Source organism: Neofelis nebulosa, chromosome X, assembly GCF_028018385.1.
Source record: "Neofelis nebulosa isolate mNeoNeb1 chromosome X, mNeoNeb1.pri, whole genome shotgun sequence".
In the NCBI taxonomy this organism is placed as follows: domain Eukaryota; kingdom Metazoa; phylum Chordata; class Mammalia; order Carnivora; family Felidae; genus Neofelis; species Neofelis nebulosa.
This window is the reverse complement of record NC_080800.1, coordinates 11923983-11942978: the sequence shown is the minus strand read 5'-3', so window position 1 is coordinate 11942978 and position 18996 is coordinate 11923983. Positions and strand designations below refer to the sequence as shown.

The 18996-nt window shown below is 45.7% G+C and overlaps 1 protein-coding gene across 4 annotated transcripts in view; it reads left to right on the top strand.

Moving 5' to 3' along the window:
• ASB9 (ankyrin repeat and SOCS box containing 9) overlaps nucleotides 1-18996 on the top strand; it is a 29410-nt gene that overhangs the window by 5198 nt on the left and 5216 nt on the right. For all 4 annotated transcript variants that reach the window (XM_058713010.1, XM_058713008.1, XM_058713009.1 and 1 more), the window contains exons 2-5: nucleotides 4498-4577; nucleotides 12859-12966; nucleotides 16090-16240; nucleotides 18355-18489. In XM_058713010.1, the coding sequence (XP_058568993.1) occupies nucleotides 4498-4577; nucleotides 12859-12966; nucleotides 16090-16240; nucleotides 18355-18489 (474 nt within the window). The remainder of the gene's footprint in view (nucleotides 1-4497; nucleotides 4578-12858; nucleotides 12967-16089; nucleotides 16241-18354; nucleotides 18490-18996) is intronic.

Sequence of the window (18996 nt, the reverse complement as noted above, 5' to 3'; positions counted from 1 at the left end):
ACAGCTTTTCTGGAGCAAACCTGCCCGAGGAGACAGAATGGGTGATGATGTGAGGTCCCTGCGCAGAAAGTGGCCCGAGGGGGAGAGAGACGGAGACAGAGAAAGAAGAGACTGGGGTGGGGGTGGGGGGGACCGGAGCAAGAATTACAGTGGACAGGCCTCACTTGCCCAGCGTTGCCTCAGTGGGCCTTTCTGTTTCCTGTTTCTGTCCGTGAGACTCTGTTTCTCTCTCTCCTCTTTTTTATTTGTCCTGGAATCCAACCGGGGTCCCCACCATAGCTGTAAACCCGGTGCCCGGCTCTCTGCAGTGCCATCGACCCGAGGCAGGTGCTCTGCCCCCTCAGGGCAACCCAGCCTCCCTTTTTGCCCCTTGACCTGGCAGAATGTTGCGTGTACCAGTCTCCTCTGAAGTGATGGAAATTTACAAAGTCATTCCAGAGATGGCAATAAAAACGAAATGGCCTCCTTCCTAATGTGCTGTAGGGTTTGACGGAGACTCGACTGAAAAGAAAGGTAGGTTTAATGGCACTAATTGGAGGGCGTGTGGAGTGGGTTCGTTAGGAGAGCCGCCCGCCCCTACTGCATCTGTGGCATTGCCAGTGACCCCGTTTGGCACCTAGTGTTTGGCAGTAAAACCCTTAGACCCTGGCTGAGCAAGTGTTGGGGAGGAATCTTTAATATATACTCAGGGCTTGGACGAGGGGTTGGATACAGATCACGGCCCTTGAATTTCAAAGCCGGTGGTGGCGTCAAGTGGAAGGGGGGGGGGGTGGTGACCTTGAGTGGCCTCTTCATCCAGCCTCCTACTGGGAGCATTTCCGTGTTTTAGCAGGAATAGGTCCCCTTTCCTGCCCTTTCTGCGCCCTCTGGTTGTTAGCAGGAAGGCGGGCACAGCTGCTTCTGGGTTTAATTGAGCGTATTGCCTGTAGCTCATTGCCTGCTCGGGTGTGGGCTCTTGGAAACCCCTGGAGAAACCTCTCCCTGAGCTTCCCAGGCAGGATCACACAGGATGGACTTCTCAGCTGTCTCTTCAGTGTTTTCGAGAGCTAATGAGGGTGTGTGTTTGGACTAGTCCATGTTGCAAATTATGGTGTTTACGGAACCGTGTGTGTGTGTGTACATATCTCCATGCCCTCAATGCTAGAAAAAAAAAAAAAACCTATATCCGCTGTCACATTTTTAAGCTTTTACATAATCACCCAACTGTTCAGAGACCTGTTGAGGTCTCTGAAGTTTGGCTTTCCAAGGACCCCAGTTTTTCTCCTGGGCAGGAGCGACGGACACCCTATGATAGGTTCACCAAACGCTAGTCCGAAATGACTTTAAATTACGAAGGGAAGTCTCATACACTTCTCGTGGGAAGATACGTTGGTACAACCGTTTTTGGAAAATAGGTTGGAAGTTCCACAAAAGGCTGAACATCGGGTTCCCGTGTCCTAGAGCACTTCTACTCCTAGGTACGAAACCAAGAGAACTGAAAACGGCCACCCAAGAATGGGCACGTGAATGTTCACAGCAGCATTCTTCATAACAGCTAAGAAGTAAAAACGACATGCATGCCCGCCAACTGATGAATGAACAAATAAAATGTGGTTTCTCTATACAGTGGGTATTATTTGGCCATCAAAAGGGATGAATTACTGATGCATATGGTAACACGGATGAACCTTGAAACATTATGCTGGGTGGAAGGAGCCAGTCACCAAGGACCACATACTATGTGATTCCATTTACGTGAAATGTCCAGATCAGGCCAATCTATAAGGACAGAAAGTAGATCGTGGGTTGCCAGGTGCAGGGGTGGGGGAGAGCAAACATGGGGAGTGACTGCTGGTGGGCAAAGGGGTTCTTTTGGGGACGATGGAAACGTTCTCAAATTGACCAGAGTGATGGTTGCACAACTCCACAAATCTTCTGAGAACCGATGAATTATGCCCTTAAAAAAGATTTTTAATTTTTTTTTTTTTTTTTTGAGAGAGCATGGGCAAGGGAGGGGCAGAGAGAGAGGGAGACGGAATCCGAAGCAGGCCCCAGGCTCTGAGCTGTCAGCACGGAGCCCGATCTGGGGCTCGAACCCACGGACCTCGAGATCATGACCTCAGCTGAGGTCAGACACTTAACCGACTGAGCCACCCAGGCGTCCCCGAATTGTACACTTTAAATGGGTGAATTGTATGGTATGTGGATTATAGATCAAGCCATTAGTCACATAGATGGGTGCAGACCGTCAGCCCCTCCCCCCCCCGACCCCGGCACGTGTACCGGGGCAACGGCCTGTGCTTCTGGGTGACACAAACTAGTCTGCTTTGTTTTTTCAACGTTTTTTTTTTTTTTTTTTTTTTTTTTTTATTTATTTTTGGGACAGAGAGAGACAGAGCATGAACGGGGGAGGGGCAGAGAGAGAGGGAGACACAGAATCGGAAACAGGCTCCAGGCTCCGAGCCATCAGCCCAGAGCCCGACGCGGGGCTCGAACTCACGGACCGCGAGATCGTGACCTGGCTGAAGTCGGACGCTTAACCGACTGCGCCATCCAGGCGCCCCTACTAGTCTGCTTTGTAAATACTACATTCCGAAACACGGGTCCACAACTTCAGATATCCTTTTTTTCCCTCTTAGGGGAGTACAGAATTCCTTATTTACTGTAAATAGAAGGAGTAATGGTTTCATGATAAATGAATCCAAAACAAAGCCCATTTTCGTCTCCACTGGATAATACCGTTGTCTCATTTTTATGGCATCTGAACAGAGTTCGAATTTAGGACCCAAATTACCTGCCTGGACTGTTGAGGCTGTCAACTCTAATCATCTGAGCTTGCTTTAAGAGACCACGATCCATTAGGGTCCATTTGCACATTTATTTAAAACTGATTTTCCAAACCTTTCTCGATTTTTGGCTCTTTCTTCTCACTCAAGATTTTGTGCGGGTGGCATTTTGCATTCGTGCCAACAGTGCAGAATTCGTTGTCCTTTTACTTCTAATTTGGAGAGAAATCTTTCCACATCTGCAGTCTGAATTGTAGGCCCCCGGCCACTAGAAACAGCGATATTTTTCCTGAGAGGATCCGGATCCTCAGAGGGCGCCGTGAGTACGTGAAGTTTGTGTTGAGCATATGGTTTTGGGAGGTCGCAGAAAAGCCGTTTGACCTTAGGTATCTTAGTGACCCCAGAAGAAAGCACTGGGCGGACAGTGTGCGGGCAGGTTCATTCAGCCTCCTCTCACCTGTAAATGCTTCATGAATCCATCTGGAAGGATGGTAATTTGCTCCCTGGGACAGATTTTCCAGGGCATTGGTAGCCCTGTCTGGACAGCAGGCCAACCTCAGCCAACACGTGTTAAGTACAAAGTGTGCTAGCCTCCTCCTTTCTGGCTTTTCATTTGGTAAGGCACTAGCAACTTCTCTGGTTCCCTAGGCGTCCTTCGCTTTTAGGAGACACCAGTTCCTTTCCAAGGCGTGCCTCGTATCAGACGGGCCTCCTCACCTTCTGACTTCCTGTGTTTGTTCTGGAAATCAGAACACGGCTCGAGATGAGGAAAGCTCCGCTCTGTGCCTCATGCGGGTTACCTCCACATTCAGTTCAAGAGAGCAGAGCATTTAATTTCATGTGTTGGCATAGGGCTTATAGGCTTCCTTCCTAAGAGTGTGTATTCTTCCCATACGGTTGTAGAATAATTTTGCCATTTTTAATAGCAGTGCTGGTGGGGTATAATCCAGACGCTGATTAATGGTAGGGCAGGATAATGATAGTAGCTAATAGGTATTGAGTTACGGGTAAGTGTATTGCTGTCCTCACATGACAGGGAAGGAAACTGAGGCTCAGAGCCTGTCCAGGGACCCACAGCTCAGAAGCAGCCGCACAGGTCTGAATCCTTTAACCTTTAACAGGCCTCTCTTTAACCCCATTGGTGTGCTGCCTTTTGGGGTAAATAGTGTCCCCCGTTACAAGGTCAGAGCAAACTCTAATTTGTGCCTGATACTGGGACAGGAGGTAATCCATAAACAGATAGAGTTCTGTGTCGATCTGATATCAAACCTAATGGTGCGTGTAATCACACGATTACTTCCATCGGTCTGTGGCGCTGTTTGCTGAGACACCAGAGTTTGTATGTCATACAGGACGCTAGGCTGGCAACCGCAGTTTAGCACGCTAATGCTGCTAATTAGTGAGGCTCTCACTTACCTAAACAGACCATTTGCCTTTGAAACCACTGGGTAAATGGGAGTCCAGTATTCTCCCATCTCAACCCACCCCTTTTGTCCTCTGTTTGGATACTGGCTGTAGTTCTTTCCTTAGCTATCTAGACCTTTCAAATAAAATGCGTACTAGCCACATCAATGGAGGGGAGAAATGCTGAAAGGCTCATGGGAGTTTTGGTTGGTTGGCTCCGATGTCTCCATCCAGTAAGACCCCCTCGGGCTCTTACCGACCAGCAAGGATGAGCCTCGGGTCTGTCGTGCATGAACAGGAGGTAACCTGTTCTTCCCTTTCCACGCAGATATTGTGTCTGATTGGTCTCCTATGCACGAAGCTGCTATCCAAGGGTGTCTGTTGTCTCTGAGAAGCCTCATCAACCAGGTACGTGGCTTTGGGGGAAGCAAAAAGAGAGATAAATATGAAGCATATCCTACTGTTCACCACACTGAGAAAAAAAATCATTTAGTCGGATATTAAGATATAAATTTCCTCGTCGGCAAAATGAGGTGATTTCCTGTCCCCTTGAACCGTTTCTTTGGAGGCTGGCGTGATAATAGAATTTAATACAATCCTGTGCACACAATAGGTGCTATAATATCTATCGAGTGAATAACAGGCAGATGAGTGCGTTCAGGCTGCCTTCGCTTTATTCAGTAGACCGCATTCCTGAAAATTATCCCGTGACACATTCTGGTCTCAACTGGGGCGGTTTTACCGCTGAGGGCACATTTGACAATGGCTGGAGACATTTTTGGCTGTCACAGCTGGGAGTGGGGGTCGGGGGGGGGTGATACTGGTATCTAGTGGGTAGAGAGACCAAGGGTGTTTCTGAACATGGACGGAGCACAGGACGGTCCTCTACATCAAAAAACTCTCCACCCCCAAATGTCAGTAGTGCTGAGGTTGGAAACCCCTGATGTGAAATAAATGCTTGAAATGTCTCTTTAAATACGTAATCTTGAAATTTTGAAGACATTTTCAGTGTTATTGAACCTCTAGGTGATGGTGGCTCCACCCAGTTTGAGATTCGTTTCTCTGCTCCTCAGGTGTCATCTCAAGTCCACACTGATTTAAGTTTTGCTGGTTTGAAACTATTGGGAACTTACGCAAAGATACTTTTTAAAAAGTGGGTTAAATCACCACTCAAAATTCTAATAAAGTTTTTGTTCAGAATGTTCTGTTTTCTGAAAAGACTATAGACCTTTTCACTTGGCAGTCTGGCCCCTTCTCAGCCTCATACTTTATTTTTTTAAATGCTTATTTATTTTTGAGGGAGAGAGAAACAGAGTATGAGCAGGGGAGGAGCAGAGAGAGAGAGAGAGAGAGGGAGACACAGAATCCGCAGCAGGTTTCAGGCTCTGAGCTGTCAGCACAGAGCCTGACCCAGGGTTCGAACCCACAAACTGTGAGATCATGACCCAAGCTGAAGTCAGATGCTCAACTGACAGAGCCACTCAGATGTCCCTCAGACTAATGTTTTAAATGCATAAAGCACAATACCGAAGACCTATCAAATTGTTACAAAAATCAAACGTGACATAGTGATATAGAATGCATTAAATAAGATTTAGTTGGTGATGCTAATAACTACCCTATTTTCTAAGTAGGCTGAGCGTGTATTTTGAGATATTTCAGACACCTACAATAGTTATGATGTGGGGCACCTGCGTGACTCAGTCAGTTAAGCTTCCAGCTTCAGGTCGGGTCATTGTCTCACAGTTCGTGAGTTCGAACCCTACCTCAGGCTCTCTCTCTCTACTGTTGGCGCTGAGCCCGCTTTGGATCCTCTGCCTCCCTCTCTCTCTGCCCCTCCCCTGCTCACTCGTGCTCTCTTTCTCTCTCTTAAAAATAAACATTAAAATAATAATAATAATGCAATATAAGTATCTGTTATTCCTCTCAGTGATTGTCCTATATACTGCTATTACTACTGTGGTTTGTTGTCTGGAGTCATAATGGAAGGGCATCGTACATCCTAGGTAGTTGTTAGTGAAAATAAATGTTTTAAATTAAAAAAAAAAGTCCAATTTCATGGGCCTATCTAGACTAAGAAATCCTTCTATGAGATAACAATTTCTAAAGAAAAATTTGAGACCACCCTAAGCCACTGTCTTCGGCTGTTTATGGTACCAGCGGCCTATTATCAATAGAAATATAGGTAGGAACACATAACTCTAGCTTAAAGCCGTTAAGCTGCTTCCCAGATAAAATGAAGCATTTACCTTGTTTTGATAGGATGAAAAATGATCGCTGTAGCTTCTATATATCACTTATTAAATTGGACTGACATTCATTTATATTCAGTATTTATATGTTTAGTGCGCATCAGACAGAACCATTTCTTTATCTGAGCTCTATCGCATTATGTGAGCAAGTTGTCTTCTTGGAACCTCAATTTCTGCCTTCATAAAATGAGCATTCCAGTAACTACCCGTATTAGTCAGATCCTGCTATGCAACAGAGCACCCCACACTCGGTGGCATCGTGCAATGAACGTTTATTTCTAGCTCACGAGTCTTTGGGTCAGCCAGTCGAGGCTGGGCTTGGCTCCAAGCTGTGGGTTGGGTCCAGCTCTGCTACATGTGTCTCCCATCCCTCTTGTTCTCACGGCAAAAGGCCGGGCAAAACCCCACCATGCACGAGGACTTCCAGTCTGTTTACGTCACATCTGCCAACATCCCGTTGGCCAAAGCAAGTCAGACGCTCGGGTCTGAAGTCAAGGATGAAGGAATTATACTTTGTCAACTATGAGGTGATGGCAAGGGTGTGAATGTATTATACTGCTAGAGGGGAATACAGAATTAAGACCAAAAATTCAGTGTATTATGTTACCTTATGTGGGTTTGTGAGAATGAACCGAGGTGACGTCCTGTAACTTACCTACTCCAGTTACCGTCACCACACATGGTATTTATTCTCTGACTACGATCTAATGACACTTCTAATAACGATCAAAGAATAGTGACAAACACAGGTGCTACACCAAACAAACACATTTTAGGAAGGGGAATAAGACCAAACATTGAGATGGCTGTAAAACAAAGAGAAAAGAAAAAGAAATTCTCATGTGGCCCAAGAAGGGAGAAACTGAATCCGTAACTCATTATTCTTCACGGTGGCTTCACATTAAAATAATCCAGGACATTTTTTAGCAATAACAATGCCTGGGCCTCACTCCAGGTATTCTGATTTAACCTAGGGCCATCTTCATGCATTGGTGGTTTTTTAAAAAACGTTTATTTATTTATTTTGAGATAGAGAGCGTGAGTGGGGAAGGGGCAGAGAGAGAGGGAGGGAGAGAGAATCCCAAGCAGGCTCTGCACCATCAGCACAGAACCATGAGACCATGACCTGAGCTGAAGTCTAGAGCCAGACGCTTCACTGATGGAGCCACCCAGGCGCCCCACACTGGTAGTTTTCTAAAAACTCCTGTAGAGCCACTGTGTTCAAGGAATTTTTTTTTAAAAAGTCCATTTTGACAGTGTAGGAGAGAGAGAGACAGGCATTTGACAGGAAAGAAATAGTATAAGGAAAGGAACAAAAAGACTGATAAGTTGGATTTCTTTAAAATTAAGAACTTCATCAAAAGGCAATGTTTAAAAAGCAAGGAGACAAGCCACAGGTGAGAAAACCTTTTACATATATAAATATACATGTATATGTATACACATAAATATATAAGTAAATACACATATGTATATATACTTATATACATATGTGTATACATATATACACATACACGCACACACATATCTTACAAAGGGCTCATATTCCTTGTCTAAAATCAATACAAAAAAGATAGGCAACCCAACAGAAAAATGAGCAAGAGACTTGGACTGGCATTTCATAAAAAAGGGATATCCAAATATTCAACAAATAAATCAAACTATGCTGGTTAGTCATTGGGATAATTCAGATTACAAGTGAGAGATTGTATTGCCAGCTTCTCCCACCAGAAGGGTTAAATTTCAAAAGACAGATAATACCAAGTATCGGCAAGAATGTGGGGTAACTGGGACTCTCTATGCTGCTGGTGGGAGTATAAATTATACAAATCACTTTGGGAAGGTGTTAAGCGATATTTACTAAAGCTGAAAATATCCCTACCCCATAACCCAGCAATTCTACTTCTAGGTCTGTATGCAACAGACACAGATACGGTAAGACCTTCGATTGCAAGTAACTTGTTCTGCAAGTGATTACAAGACGAGCAAACATTTCTAATAAATTTTAACTTGATAAACGAGCCATGTCTTGCAATACAAGTAGTGTGATGCCGAATGTCACGTGATCACAACTGAGTCAATGGTTCTTGAGGTTTGCTTTGACCTACGAGTGCTTTGGCTTACAAGCATGTTTCTGGACTCATTGTGCTTACAAACCAAGGTTTTACTGTATGTGTGTCTGTGTGTTCAGCAAAGGGCACAAACAGGTCTATTCATAGCGGCATTATTCATAAGAGCAACAGAACAAAAACCTTGAGAGCAACCTCAGTGTCCATCAAAAGTAAAATGGTTAAATATATGATGGCATATTACTCAACGAGACTCTGTACGGCAATGAAAATGGACGAATAAATGAGTGTGACAAGCATAATATTGAATGAAAGGAGCCACGCGCACACACACAAATACATACTTCATGGTTCAATGAACATAATATTCAAAATCAGGGAAAATTAACGTATGGTGTTACAGATCAGCATCGTGGATGCCTTTGTGGATGAGAGGTGGGTCATAATTTGGATAGCGTGTATGTGGGCTTCTGGTAATGTTCTTTTTCTTTGCCTGTGTAGTGATGAGATGTATATTTCCTTTATGATAATTCCCTGAGATTTACGCTTAGGATTTATGAAATTTTCTTTATTGCACTTCCATAAAAATTTATTTGAAAAAAAAAAAACAATAGCAGTTTGTTAGGCCAGCAGAAAGCAATTAAGGAATCACTTGACCATAGTGGGACCTTAATTTTGTGGTTCTCAGTCTGGACTGCACATTTGGAATCACCGTGAGATGTCTGGGATAAGGTGGAGCTCTTAAAAATACTGATGCCCGACTTCTATGTCCTTTGATTATTGCAAGTGCTCTGGGATGCAGCCTGGTTATCAGGACTTTAAAAGCTCCCCGAGTGATTCCAAGGCACGGCCAAGACCGAGAACCTTAGCAATAAGGTCTCGCTGAGAGCAAGTGGTGAAGACTGGCTTTTCAGCTCCTCGAATAAAACTCCTTATGCTGCCCCCTGGAATCCTCAAATGGCTAAGTCACTAGTGAGTGGATACTAGCAAAGATCCTGGTGTTCTAAAACATCAGATCTTTAGGATGTGGCAGCTGATTGAAGGCTAAGTGATAAAGAATAGGAAGAAATCTCAGATGATGACGGCCTACAAGTTACCGAGGGCTAAGCATTTTGTATACACCATTTCTTAGTGCTCATAACAACCTTATAGGGTAGGTACAGTTGGCCCCATTTTACAAATGAGGAAGCTAAGGCTGAGGGAGATAAGTAACTGGCTCAAGGCCGCACTGCTTGTTAGGGGATGGTGCCAGCGTTTGAACTTGGGAATCACTCTGCTACCCTCCCTCCGAGGTCTCCATCCGAGGTATGGAACAAGAATAGTGGTGCCATTCAGAGAATGAGGGCTGGCAAGACAAGGAGCCCTTTTCAGGGAGAGCTCGGTTGTTGGCAGAGGGTGAGTTGATGTGGTTAGTTGGGTCCCTAGGTGGTTGTGTCTTAGCAGGGAGTTAGAAACACGTACAAGGGGTAGAGATCTTGTTTTGAAAGCTGTATACCATATGTGGGGAGAGTATTGAGAGACAAAGAAAGGATTTGAGGGCAAATCCCTGAAATGTCTGTATGAGGAGATATTTGGAGGAAAAGGACAGAGTTAGTGAGAGAGGCAGTAAAAGGACAGTAGGAGGCCAGAGATAGAGCCTGTTTTTTTTTTGTTTTTGTTTTTTTGTTGTTTTGTTTTGTTTTGTTTTGTTTTTTAGGGAGAGCTTGGTTTTAGAAGCCAGAGGAGAGGTTTCACAAGGTTGGGATAAACCCATAGCAAATTCAGAGGTGGAAGGAGGCGGAGGTTAGAGCGATGTATATTGGATTCAATAAGGAGGAAGTCTCTGGTGATCTCTAGAAGCAGTTTCAGTGGGATTGTGTTGGTAGATGAGAGAAGGGCTAGAAGTTAAAGAAAGGGGGGCAGGCTATTTCTGAAAAACAAAAACGGCAGGAGGAAGCAAAGGGAAGAAGAGCATTGGATGCAAGTTTGGAAGAGGGTGAGGAATGAGGAAGGGAAGACTTTGAAACGCAAAAGGAAAGTCTGCCTGAAGAGGAGAGAGTGGGGGGACGCATGTGAGATGTGGCCGAAAGAAAGTCGTGAGGTGGCAGAGGGACCGGGTGAGGTCCCGTGAGGCTGTTGGGGTGAGCTCACCTGTTCCTGCCTCAGAGAAAGGAGCAATGGTAGAAAAGACTGGAGACATGCAGAGAGTGGAATGTAGGAAGTCCTCTCATCAAGTGGCTTTGATCTCCTTGCTACAGAAGGGACTGGTGTATTCTGATGAACATGAGAGACAGGTATTCATGACCTTCCTCTGTGCTGAGTGTAGAGAACGATGTGTCAGTTGAGTATAGGACAAGGGGAAAAGTGTAACCTTGTAGTCTGAAAGTTGGGGGCGTATGATTTGAGGCTGGGACAGAAAGCCGCCAGGTACTGAGCACTGTGTCCCTCCCCATGGGTGTCCCGATACTGCCCAGCCTCAAGGACCCATCAAAAAGAGCGTCTGATTATAGACTGAGAGTAGGGACAATTGATTATAGAAAAATTAAAGTAAGCCATTTAATCCATTACCCCCCCCCCCCGAGAACCTATTGCGGACTGGATCCTGTATGAAGTAATGGGTTAAAAATTACTTCACAATATTATACGATTCAGATTTGTCGATAATTCAGACAAATTGCCACCATTCATTTAAAGTGGAGCTGTAGCTCAGTGATGAACTGTACATGGAGTCCTGAGTTTGCAAAGCGAACCTTAACGCAAAGGAACCTCTTTGTAATATGAATATGTAATATGTGGTGAAAGGTTTTTGTATGGCGATTAATTTCTTTTTTGCATTTTCATTTACCTGGGTGTTTGTATAAGTACCTAAATGATTGCTTAGAAATGGCAGTGGTCTCAAAAAAAAAAAATGGCAGTGGTGACTGCAGGAGTACATTTCATCTCATGATCTGTTGCACATGGAAAAACGCAAGTAACATTTTGCTGTGAATTTCTTGTGTGCTCTAGCAGTGCGAGTGGAAGAGATAGGACAAATATGGAGCACTGAGAGGAGGGTAAAAAAGGATTTGAAAACAAATCTTTGAGGGGATGCCTCCAGTTAAATAATAATAAAATCAAATAGCAGATGTCGCCCTGAAGTCCATGAGCACTACTTGTAAAGGGAGAAATGCAAGAACTCCGTTCTTCTTGAGTTGCGGTCAGTAAGCATTTCTGAAGTGCACATTGGGTACAGATGGGATGTGAGGTTACAAAGGGAAGGAAGATATTGTCCCTTCCCTCCCTGGGAATAGCAGAGCTCCGGGGGGTGGGGGGTGCAAAATGCTGAAAGGGATGTTGGAATCTCTCATTTACAAGTGGATTGTTTCTAGTCTCCCAGAACCATCCCCCCGCCCCAGGCCCACACATAGAAGGGCTCTGGATTCAGGGTCCTGTGGACTCAGGTGTATGCCCAGAATTGTTGGACCTCTCAAAAATCTACGAGGTCACCCATCAGAGGGTAAAAGCCAACAGGACAGGGTGATCGGGAGGTTGACTGACTCATAAATGTCCACATAAGTGGAAGAACGTGTGTTAGGAATGCTGATGTGGGACGCAATTTATTGGAATGGTTTTAGGCAAATTGTAACTCTTCTGGGAAGAAAAGCTAAATGTGTCACTAAGTCATCACTTAAACTAACCGGGTTCTTAACCGATGTGTCCCGAGGAAAAGAACTTTTACTGTATTCAGTTTCCTCCTGTTAAGGATAATGTAGTCCACCATCGGGGGGTCTGTGGAGCCTCTCCTGGAGCTCTTTTGATGTTTTGCTTGGGTTTGGCTCGTAATCCATCTCCTGGAGAGCACATTTCCCCAGAGGCTGATGAACCCCAGGGCCTTCAGACAACTTTCTTGGTTCTTTAGTCCTCGAGCACCTGGAGCAAGAATGTACTTGCCTCTCTCCTTTGGGACTTTCTGCCTCTGCCTGTGGGGGTTCACCTCATGCTTTGGCCCTGTGTTAGTCATCTCTTGCTATGTAACGAATTACCCCCAAAGCCAGCGGCTTAATGTAATAGACATATATTAGCTCACAGTGTCTGTGGGTCAGGAATCTAGACACAATTTGCCTGGGTGAGGGACTCCTGTGAGTCTGCAATCACGGTGAGGGCCAGAGACGTAGTCATCTTAAGAGGCAACTAGAGGCAGACCTGAGTCCCAACTCACTTACATGGCTGTTGGCGAGCATGAAAATTCCTTGTTTGTTTGTTTTATGTCATCAGGAATACCTTAGCATACTGTCAGACTGTGAGCCAGGTTGACTTTAAAAGAATTGTCACAGCTCTGGATCTGTGGCTCAAAACCAACCCTACGGAACTGTCGCTTTGCACTCATTACTCTGCTCATTTCCTCTCCAGGGGTGGCCTGTGAACCTCATCACAGCAGATGGTGTGTCCCCACTCCATGAAGCCTGCCTTGGAGGTCATGTCTCTTGTGCAAACATTTTATTAAAGCATGGAGCTCAGGTAAGTGCAGCTCAAATAATGTCTTAGAAACCATGAATGACAAACGAGTACTTCTATCCCTTTTGAATAATTTCCAGCATTTTTGACTAGCCTGAGTTGAGGTTTGAAGAGGGGTGTTTTCAAAAGTTGAATGTCCATCAGCTTCTTTGCTTTAGCAATAGATGAAGTATTGAGTTTTTAGCTAGAAAGTAATGATTTGTGTCTATATCATATTCTTTAACAGTCACTACTGAGAAACACCTGTTAGATATCTGCCTTCCTTCCTGAGGCTGGCAGGTAATGAAATATTATGGAAAACATAGACCATTTGGCCCCATAAGACCTGAATAATGGTCTCAAACCATGTCTACCATTTCCTAATATTGGAAACTTGGACATGTTACTTAGGCTCTGAGCTTTAAGAGTCTGTGTCTGAGTAAAGGGAGAAAATAACAAGGAAGTTATGTAGCTTCTTGTGGTTTTGTGAGGATTGAGAGACATGAGGTATAGGATTATTATTTGAAGGGTGAGAATCAGGATGGCATAATGAGGTCCTAGAGAAGGAAGACACAAAGTCATTACGTTTGAAAGTAGGGACCAGTAAGTCTTCCATTAACTAAGTCCCCCATGTTCGAAAGTGATGGACGAGTCTGATCAGAAAATTATATATATATATACACACACACATATATACATATATATACACACATATATACACATATATATATACACATATACACATATATATGTGTATATATGTATATATATGTGTGTATATATGTGTATATATGTATATATATGTGTGTGTATATATATGTGTGTGTGTGTATATATATATATACATATATATATATATATGTATATATATATATGTATGTGAGTTTCTCATATTCTCTCAACCGGCATTCACTGAGCACGTATTATGTGCCTAAACTCTGGATAAAGATTCTCAGGACCTTTGTAAACTACATGAGGGCACAGCCAGATAGGTAAACATGTGAATAAGTGAATATAACCCTCGTTACTTTAATAGATAAACCGTGAAATCTCAGTAGCCTAATGCAATCAAAGTTGATTTCTTGCTCAACTGAAACTCCCGTGTGGGTGTTCTCTGTTGGGTGGCACTCTCTGGGGGTGATTCAGGCACGCAGCCTCCTTTCAGCCTGTTGCATCCATCTTCGACAAGTGGCTTTCATGTGTGCTCCTAGTGGTGGCCGCCACTCCGGGTGGCCAGAAGGAGAAAAGATGTAGAAGATTGCGCATGGAAGACGTTCAAGGGCCTATCTTGGCGGTGACATCTATCACTTTTGTCCACACCCCGTGGGCCAGAACTCAGGCCACGTGTAACTGCCCGGGAGGCGGGGAAATGTAGTATGGCCGTGAGCCACAAGGAGCAGAAGTTGGTTTGTTGAATGCACAGCATCTCAGCCACGGCAGGCCATTACACGGCGCTCTTTTTGCCCACTATATCCTGCGGTGTAACAAAGCGCCCCAACTTAATGACTAAAGACAATAGCCATTTATTTATGTCACAAATCCTTGTGTTGGCCAGATGGTTCTTCTGGTCTGTCCTGCTTCGGCTGACGTCAGCTTAGGCATTGGAGGTTAGCTGACCGGTTGGCTGGGGCAGGCTGGTTCGTGATGACCTTGGCCAGGATGGCTGAGGAGACGGAAAATCCCTGCGTGGTCTCTCATCCTTTGACAGGCAGCCTGGGCCTGTTCATGTGGTACCGGGGATTCCAAGAGCATCAAAAGAAGGTGGGCTCTCAGCTTGGGGCACATTTGCTGTTGTCCCATCGGCCAAAGCAAGTCCTCTGCACACGCCCCGATTCAAGGAGGAAGAGCGGTGTCCGTCCTGTGAGGGGAGGAATTGCAAGGCTACATTGTAAAGGGGTATGCATCCTGTGCAGAGAATCTGAGGCCATTTTTGCAAACTACCACCATGTGATAAGCATGAACGCTAAGGTGGTTGCTGGGAGCACACGGAAGGTTTCCTGGCCCGTTCGTTTCTGGTGGGGGAGAGAGGAGGCCCGAAGAGGATCCCTAGGGGAAATGATGTCTAAGTTGAAACGTAAAGGACCCGTTGGAATCGGCTGAATGCTGGGTTGTCCGTGCCAGGAAATGGCTTTCTCCTGACAGTAGTCGTAAAGAGCCATAAATGAGTGCATCATCGGGTTTATATTGGGGTTAGGTTTCCACACATGGAAACAGGGCCAAGACTCAGGAAAGGCAGAGAGGCACCTAGGGTGCAAGCTTTAAAGAGCCCCTCACTCTCAGGGCTGTTCAGCATCACGTGCCCCTGGGAGTGAGTGTCTCCTTAAACTTTGCACCCTCACATCTTCTGTGCCTCCCTAATCCTAGCCTTCCTTGGAAATGGCTTGTGAGAATGACTTCATTGTCTTCATAATATCTCTGCTGAACGGACTCACCACAGAATTATTTGACAATGTAGAAAGATTGCATTTGGCTTTGCTCTTTCCTATTCGATTATAGCCCAAACGCCGTGAAGTCGGATGTTAACTTGTAAGTTTCTGTCTGCTTTCCAACGTTTGGAAAGATCGCCCCCAAAGACGATAGTTTTATGGCCCTGTAGGACATTAGCCGGTCTTGTATCTATTAGCAAATGTATTTCAGCATTTAATTGGCTGACTATATAAATTCTGCTTTGAGCCAGCCTTACCCCCTTACCGGTTCCCTCATCGATGAACGAGTTGAATAAAATCTTTGGCACATACTCACCCTACATTTCTGTGAAAGTTACATTTAAAAATTTTTTAAAGATGATACGTTAACAACTCTAAAAGGTTACTCTCACTGCTGTGAAGGAAACTGGAATGGTGTGGGTTGGGTCTAGAATGGAATGTTGAAAACGAGATTTGTTTGTAAGCTATTGGAATTAGCCTAACTAGTTTCAGAGTTCATGTTCTTGGGGGCGTGGAAATGATAGACTATGCCATAACATTCTCAGTGCCGTCCCTCATTCAGTTTTTCAAAACCTTGTGGAATTTGGTATTTTTGTCCTCATTTTATAGCTGTGGAATTTCAGGCTCAGAGGAGTTAAACAGCAGCTTGAAAGTAGGGCAGCCCAGATTTGAACCCAGGACACCCCTCTGCCTGCCTTCAGCCTGGAGCTTTTCTTTCCAGGTGAATTGTGTCACCGCCGACTGGCACACTCCTTTGTTCAATACCTGTATCAGCGGCAGCCTGGACTGCATCACTTTGCTTCTTCATCACGGTGCCAGCCCCCACCCGGTGAGCGACCTGGCATCTCCCATCCATGAAGCTGCTAAGAGAGGTAAATCTGAATTTAAAATTTCCACCCCTACTTCAACAGACATCTTCCTTTTGCAAGGAAGAAGGAAGAGGAGGGAGATTAAAAAAAAACTTTTTTCAATATTTACTTATTTTTGAGAGAGAGAGAGAGATTCTTAGCTTATTTCTCGATGTTTATTTTTGAGAGAGCAGTCAGCACAGAGCCCGATGCAGGATTCGTACCCACGAGCCGTGAGATCGTGACCTGAGCTGAAGTCGGAGGCTTAACTGACTGAGCTGCCCAGGCGCCCCGAGGAGGGATATTTTTTGAGGGATATTTTCTCAGTGTGGGATCCTGGGACCAGACACATCAGCCTGGTCTGGCATGCCGTTGTAGATTCTTGGCCCTCACGCCTGACCCCCTGAATCAGCAACTCTGGGGTGGGGCCCAGCCACCTGCAGTTTGTTTCACAACCACCCAGGTGATTTGGATGCACCCACAGTTCGAGAAGCCCCCTTTTGCAGCCTCTGGAATGTGGCTCACTGCCGGGTTTCTGGAACAGGGTCTGGCACACAGTAGACTATCCGTCAATGTTTGTGGAATACCTTGTTGAACACATGACCCCACAAAAATCAAATGATTTTGTAAAACAAGTTATATCCTTCTATTTTAGGGCCTTAAGGAATGTTGTCACAGGGCCACCTAGGATTTTTAAGTGGAACAAACTTTCAGTTTTTGGAAATACAGGATGTTGTATACAGCTTGGGGTGATTGTCCATCATGCCTAGCCTTATTGACGTATAATTGACAAATAAAATTGTACACATTTAAGGTGTACGTAATGACGTGATACACATGTACATTACGGAACGGTCACCACAGTCAAATTAATGAACACATTCATCACCTCATATAGTCGCCATTTTGTGTGTGTGTGTGTGGCGGGGGGAACACTTAAGATCTACTGTCTCAGCGGGGCACCTGGGTGGCTCAGTCGGTTAAGGGGCCGACTTTGGCTCAGGTCATGATCTCGCGGTCCATGAGTTCGAGCCCCGCATCTGGCTCTGTGCTGACAGCTTAGAGCCTGGAGCGTGTTTCAGATTCTGTGTCTCCCTCTCTCTCACCCTCCCCCGTTCATGCTCTGTCTCTCTCTGTCTCAAAAATAAATAAATGTTAAAAAAAATTAAAAAAAAAAAAAAGATCTACTGTCTCAGCAAATTTCAGGTATACAGTACGGTATCCCAAACAGTCACCATGCTGTACGTTAGATACGCAGGACTTATTCAGCTGGGGTAATACTCTCCACAAAGTCGTAATTTTTCCGACATTCTTCACTCGGGCACAAAACACAACATGGCCAGTTTTGCTCCTCTCCAGAGTTCATTCCCGCCCTCATCACCATCATGACCACACATCGGCGGAAGGGAGAGTTTTTAGCTCCTTGGTGGCTTTCCCAGGATGGCTCCCGGGAACCTTACGGCAACCCCATGTGACTGAATCCATCCATATGCTAATCATCTCCCAGAGCGTTGACATTTATTACTTAAGAGACGGGGCAGCTCATCATATTCACTGGGTGCACAGAACTCAAATGATGTAAAAAGCGAAATGCAGAGGAGCAATGTTTTAAAGTACAGCCTCCTAGACCAAGCAAGGGTGATGTGGCTTCTGCCAGCCCCCCCTCTGCCAGACTGGGCCCCGCTCCCATTGGATTTGGCGGCTGAACCCCACCTGGGCCCACGGTGGCCTGTTTCTCCCAGGGCCTGCCCTGGGGGACCCTGTGGGCTGCCTGCCCCATCCCATGGCCCACACCGTGCCCTTTCCTCTTCAGGTCCCCCCGCGGTCCTGTCCCTCCACGCCCCTCCCGACCCTCACTTCGGTTTCTATATCCGGGCCGATTACAAGGCCACCAACGCTTGGAAAAGGTTGCCGGTCGCTTACCGGGGCTGGTAAACCCAAGTGGGGCTCTACCCGGAGCTGCAGCTACCATCTCAACAGTCAACCCATTCCCTGATGGCCGGGATTAAACTCATTCCCTATTCCCCGCGCTAGCTTCTGGTCCCGGGGAAATGTACGCACCCCAAACACAGGGAAGGTGCGGTTTCCCGGCTGAGGGAATTTGTGCGATAGCGTCTTTCTTCTGCTTTGGGCTGCAGGCCACGTGGACTGCGTCGAGATCCTGGCAGCTCACGGAGGCAACCTCAACCTCAACATCAGCCACCTGGGCACCCCTCTGTATTTGGCGTGCAGGAAACAGCAGGTGGCCTGTGTCAGGAAGCTTCTGGAGTCAGGTAAAACATTTTAGAAAGCACGCGACACAAGGAAAGAAGACGAGAAAGAAATGAAATGCATTTGAAAGCTCTGTGTGTTGTAGCAGGGGACACGGTGGGGGACTCAGACAGGATCAGGGTTCACGGTGACTGTGTTCCCGTGGGGAAATATTTGAACCTGTTTGAATGTTCGTTGTCTCCCTTGTAATGCGGATAATGATGATGACAGTATTTCCTCCCAGGGTGGTCCTTGCTTCTCCTCCCTCCCCTCGGCCACCTCCCTCCACAGTGCGCAGGCACGTTCTTAGCCCTGCTGACTCCCACAGCTGCTGGACCAGGCCTGGGTCTTCCCCCCGGGGCCTCCTTCACCAGTGTGCTTGGATCCAGAAATTCCACCTGTCCCGTTTGTAGCTCATTGTAAATCTTCTGTTATCCTCAACAAGGCCTATGTAGTACCCTTCTTTTTCACCTCCCTGCTGTTGTCCAGTCTCTTGTTCAACCTTGGAAGACCATTTCATCACCCCTGTA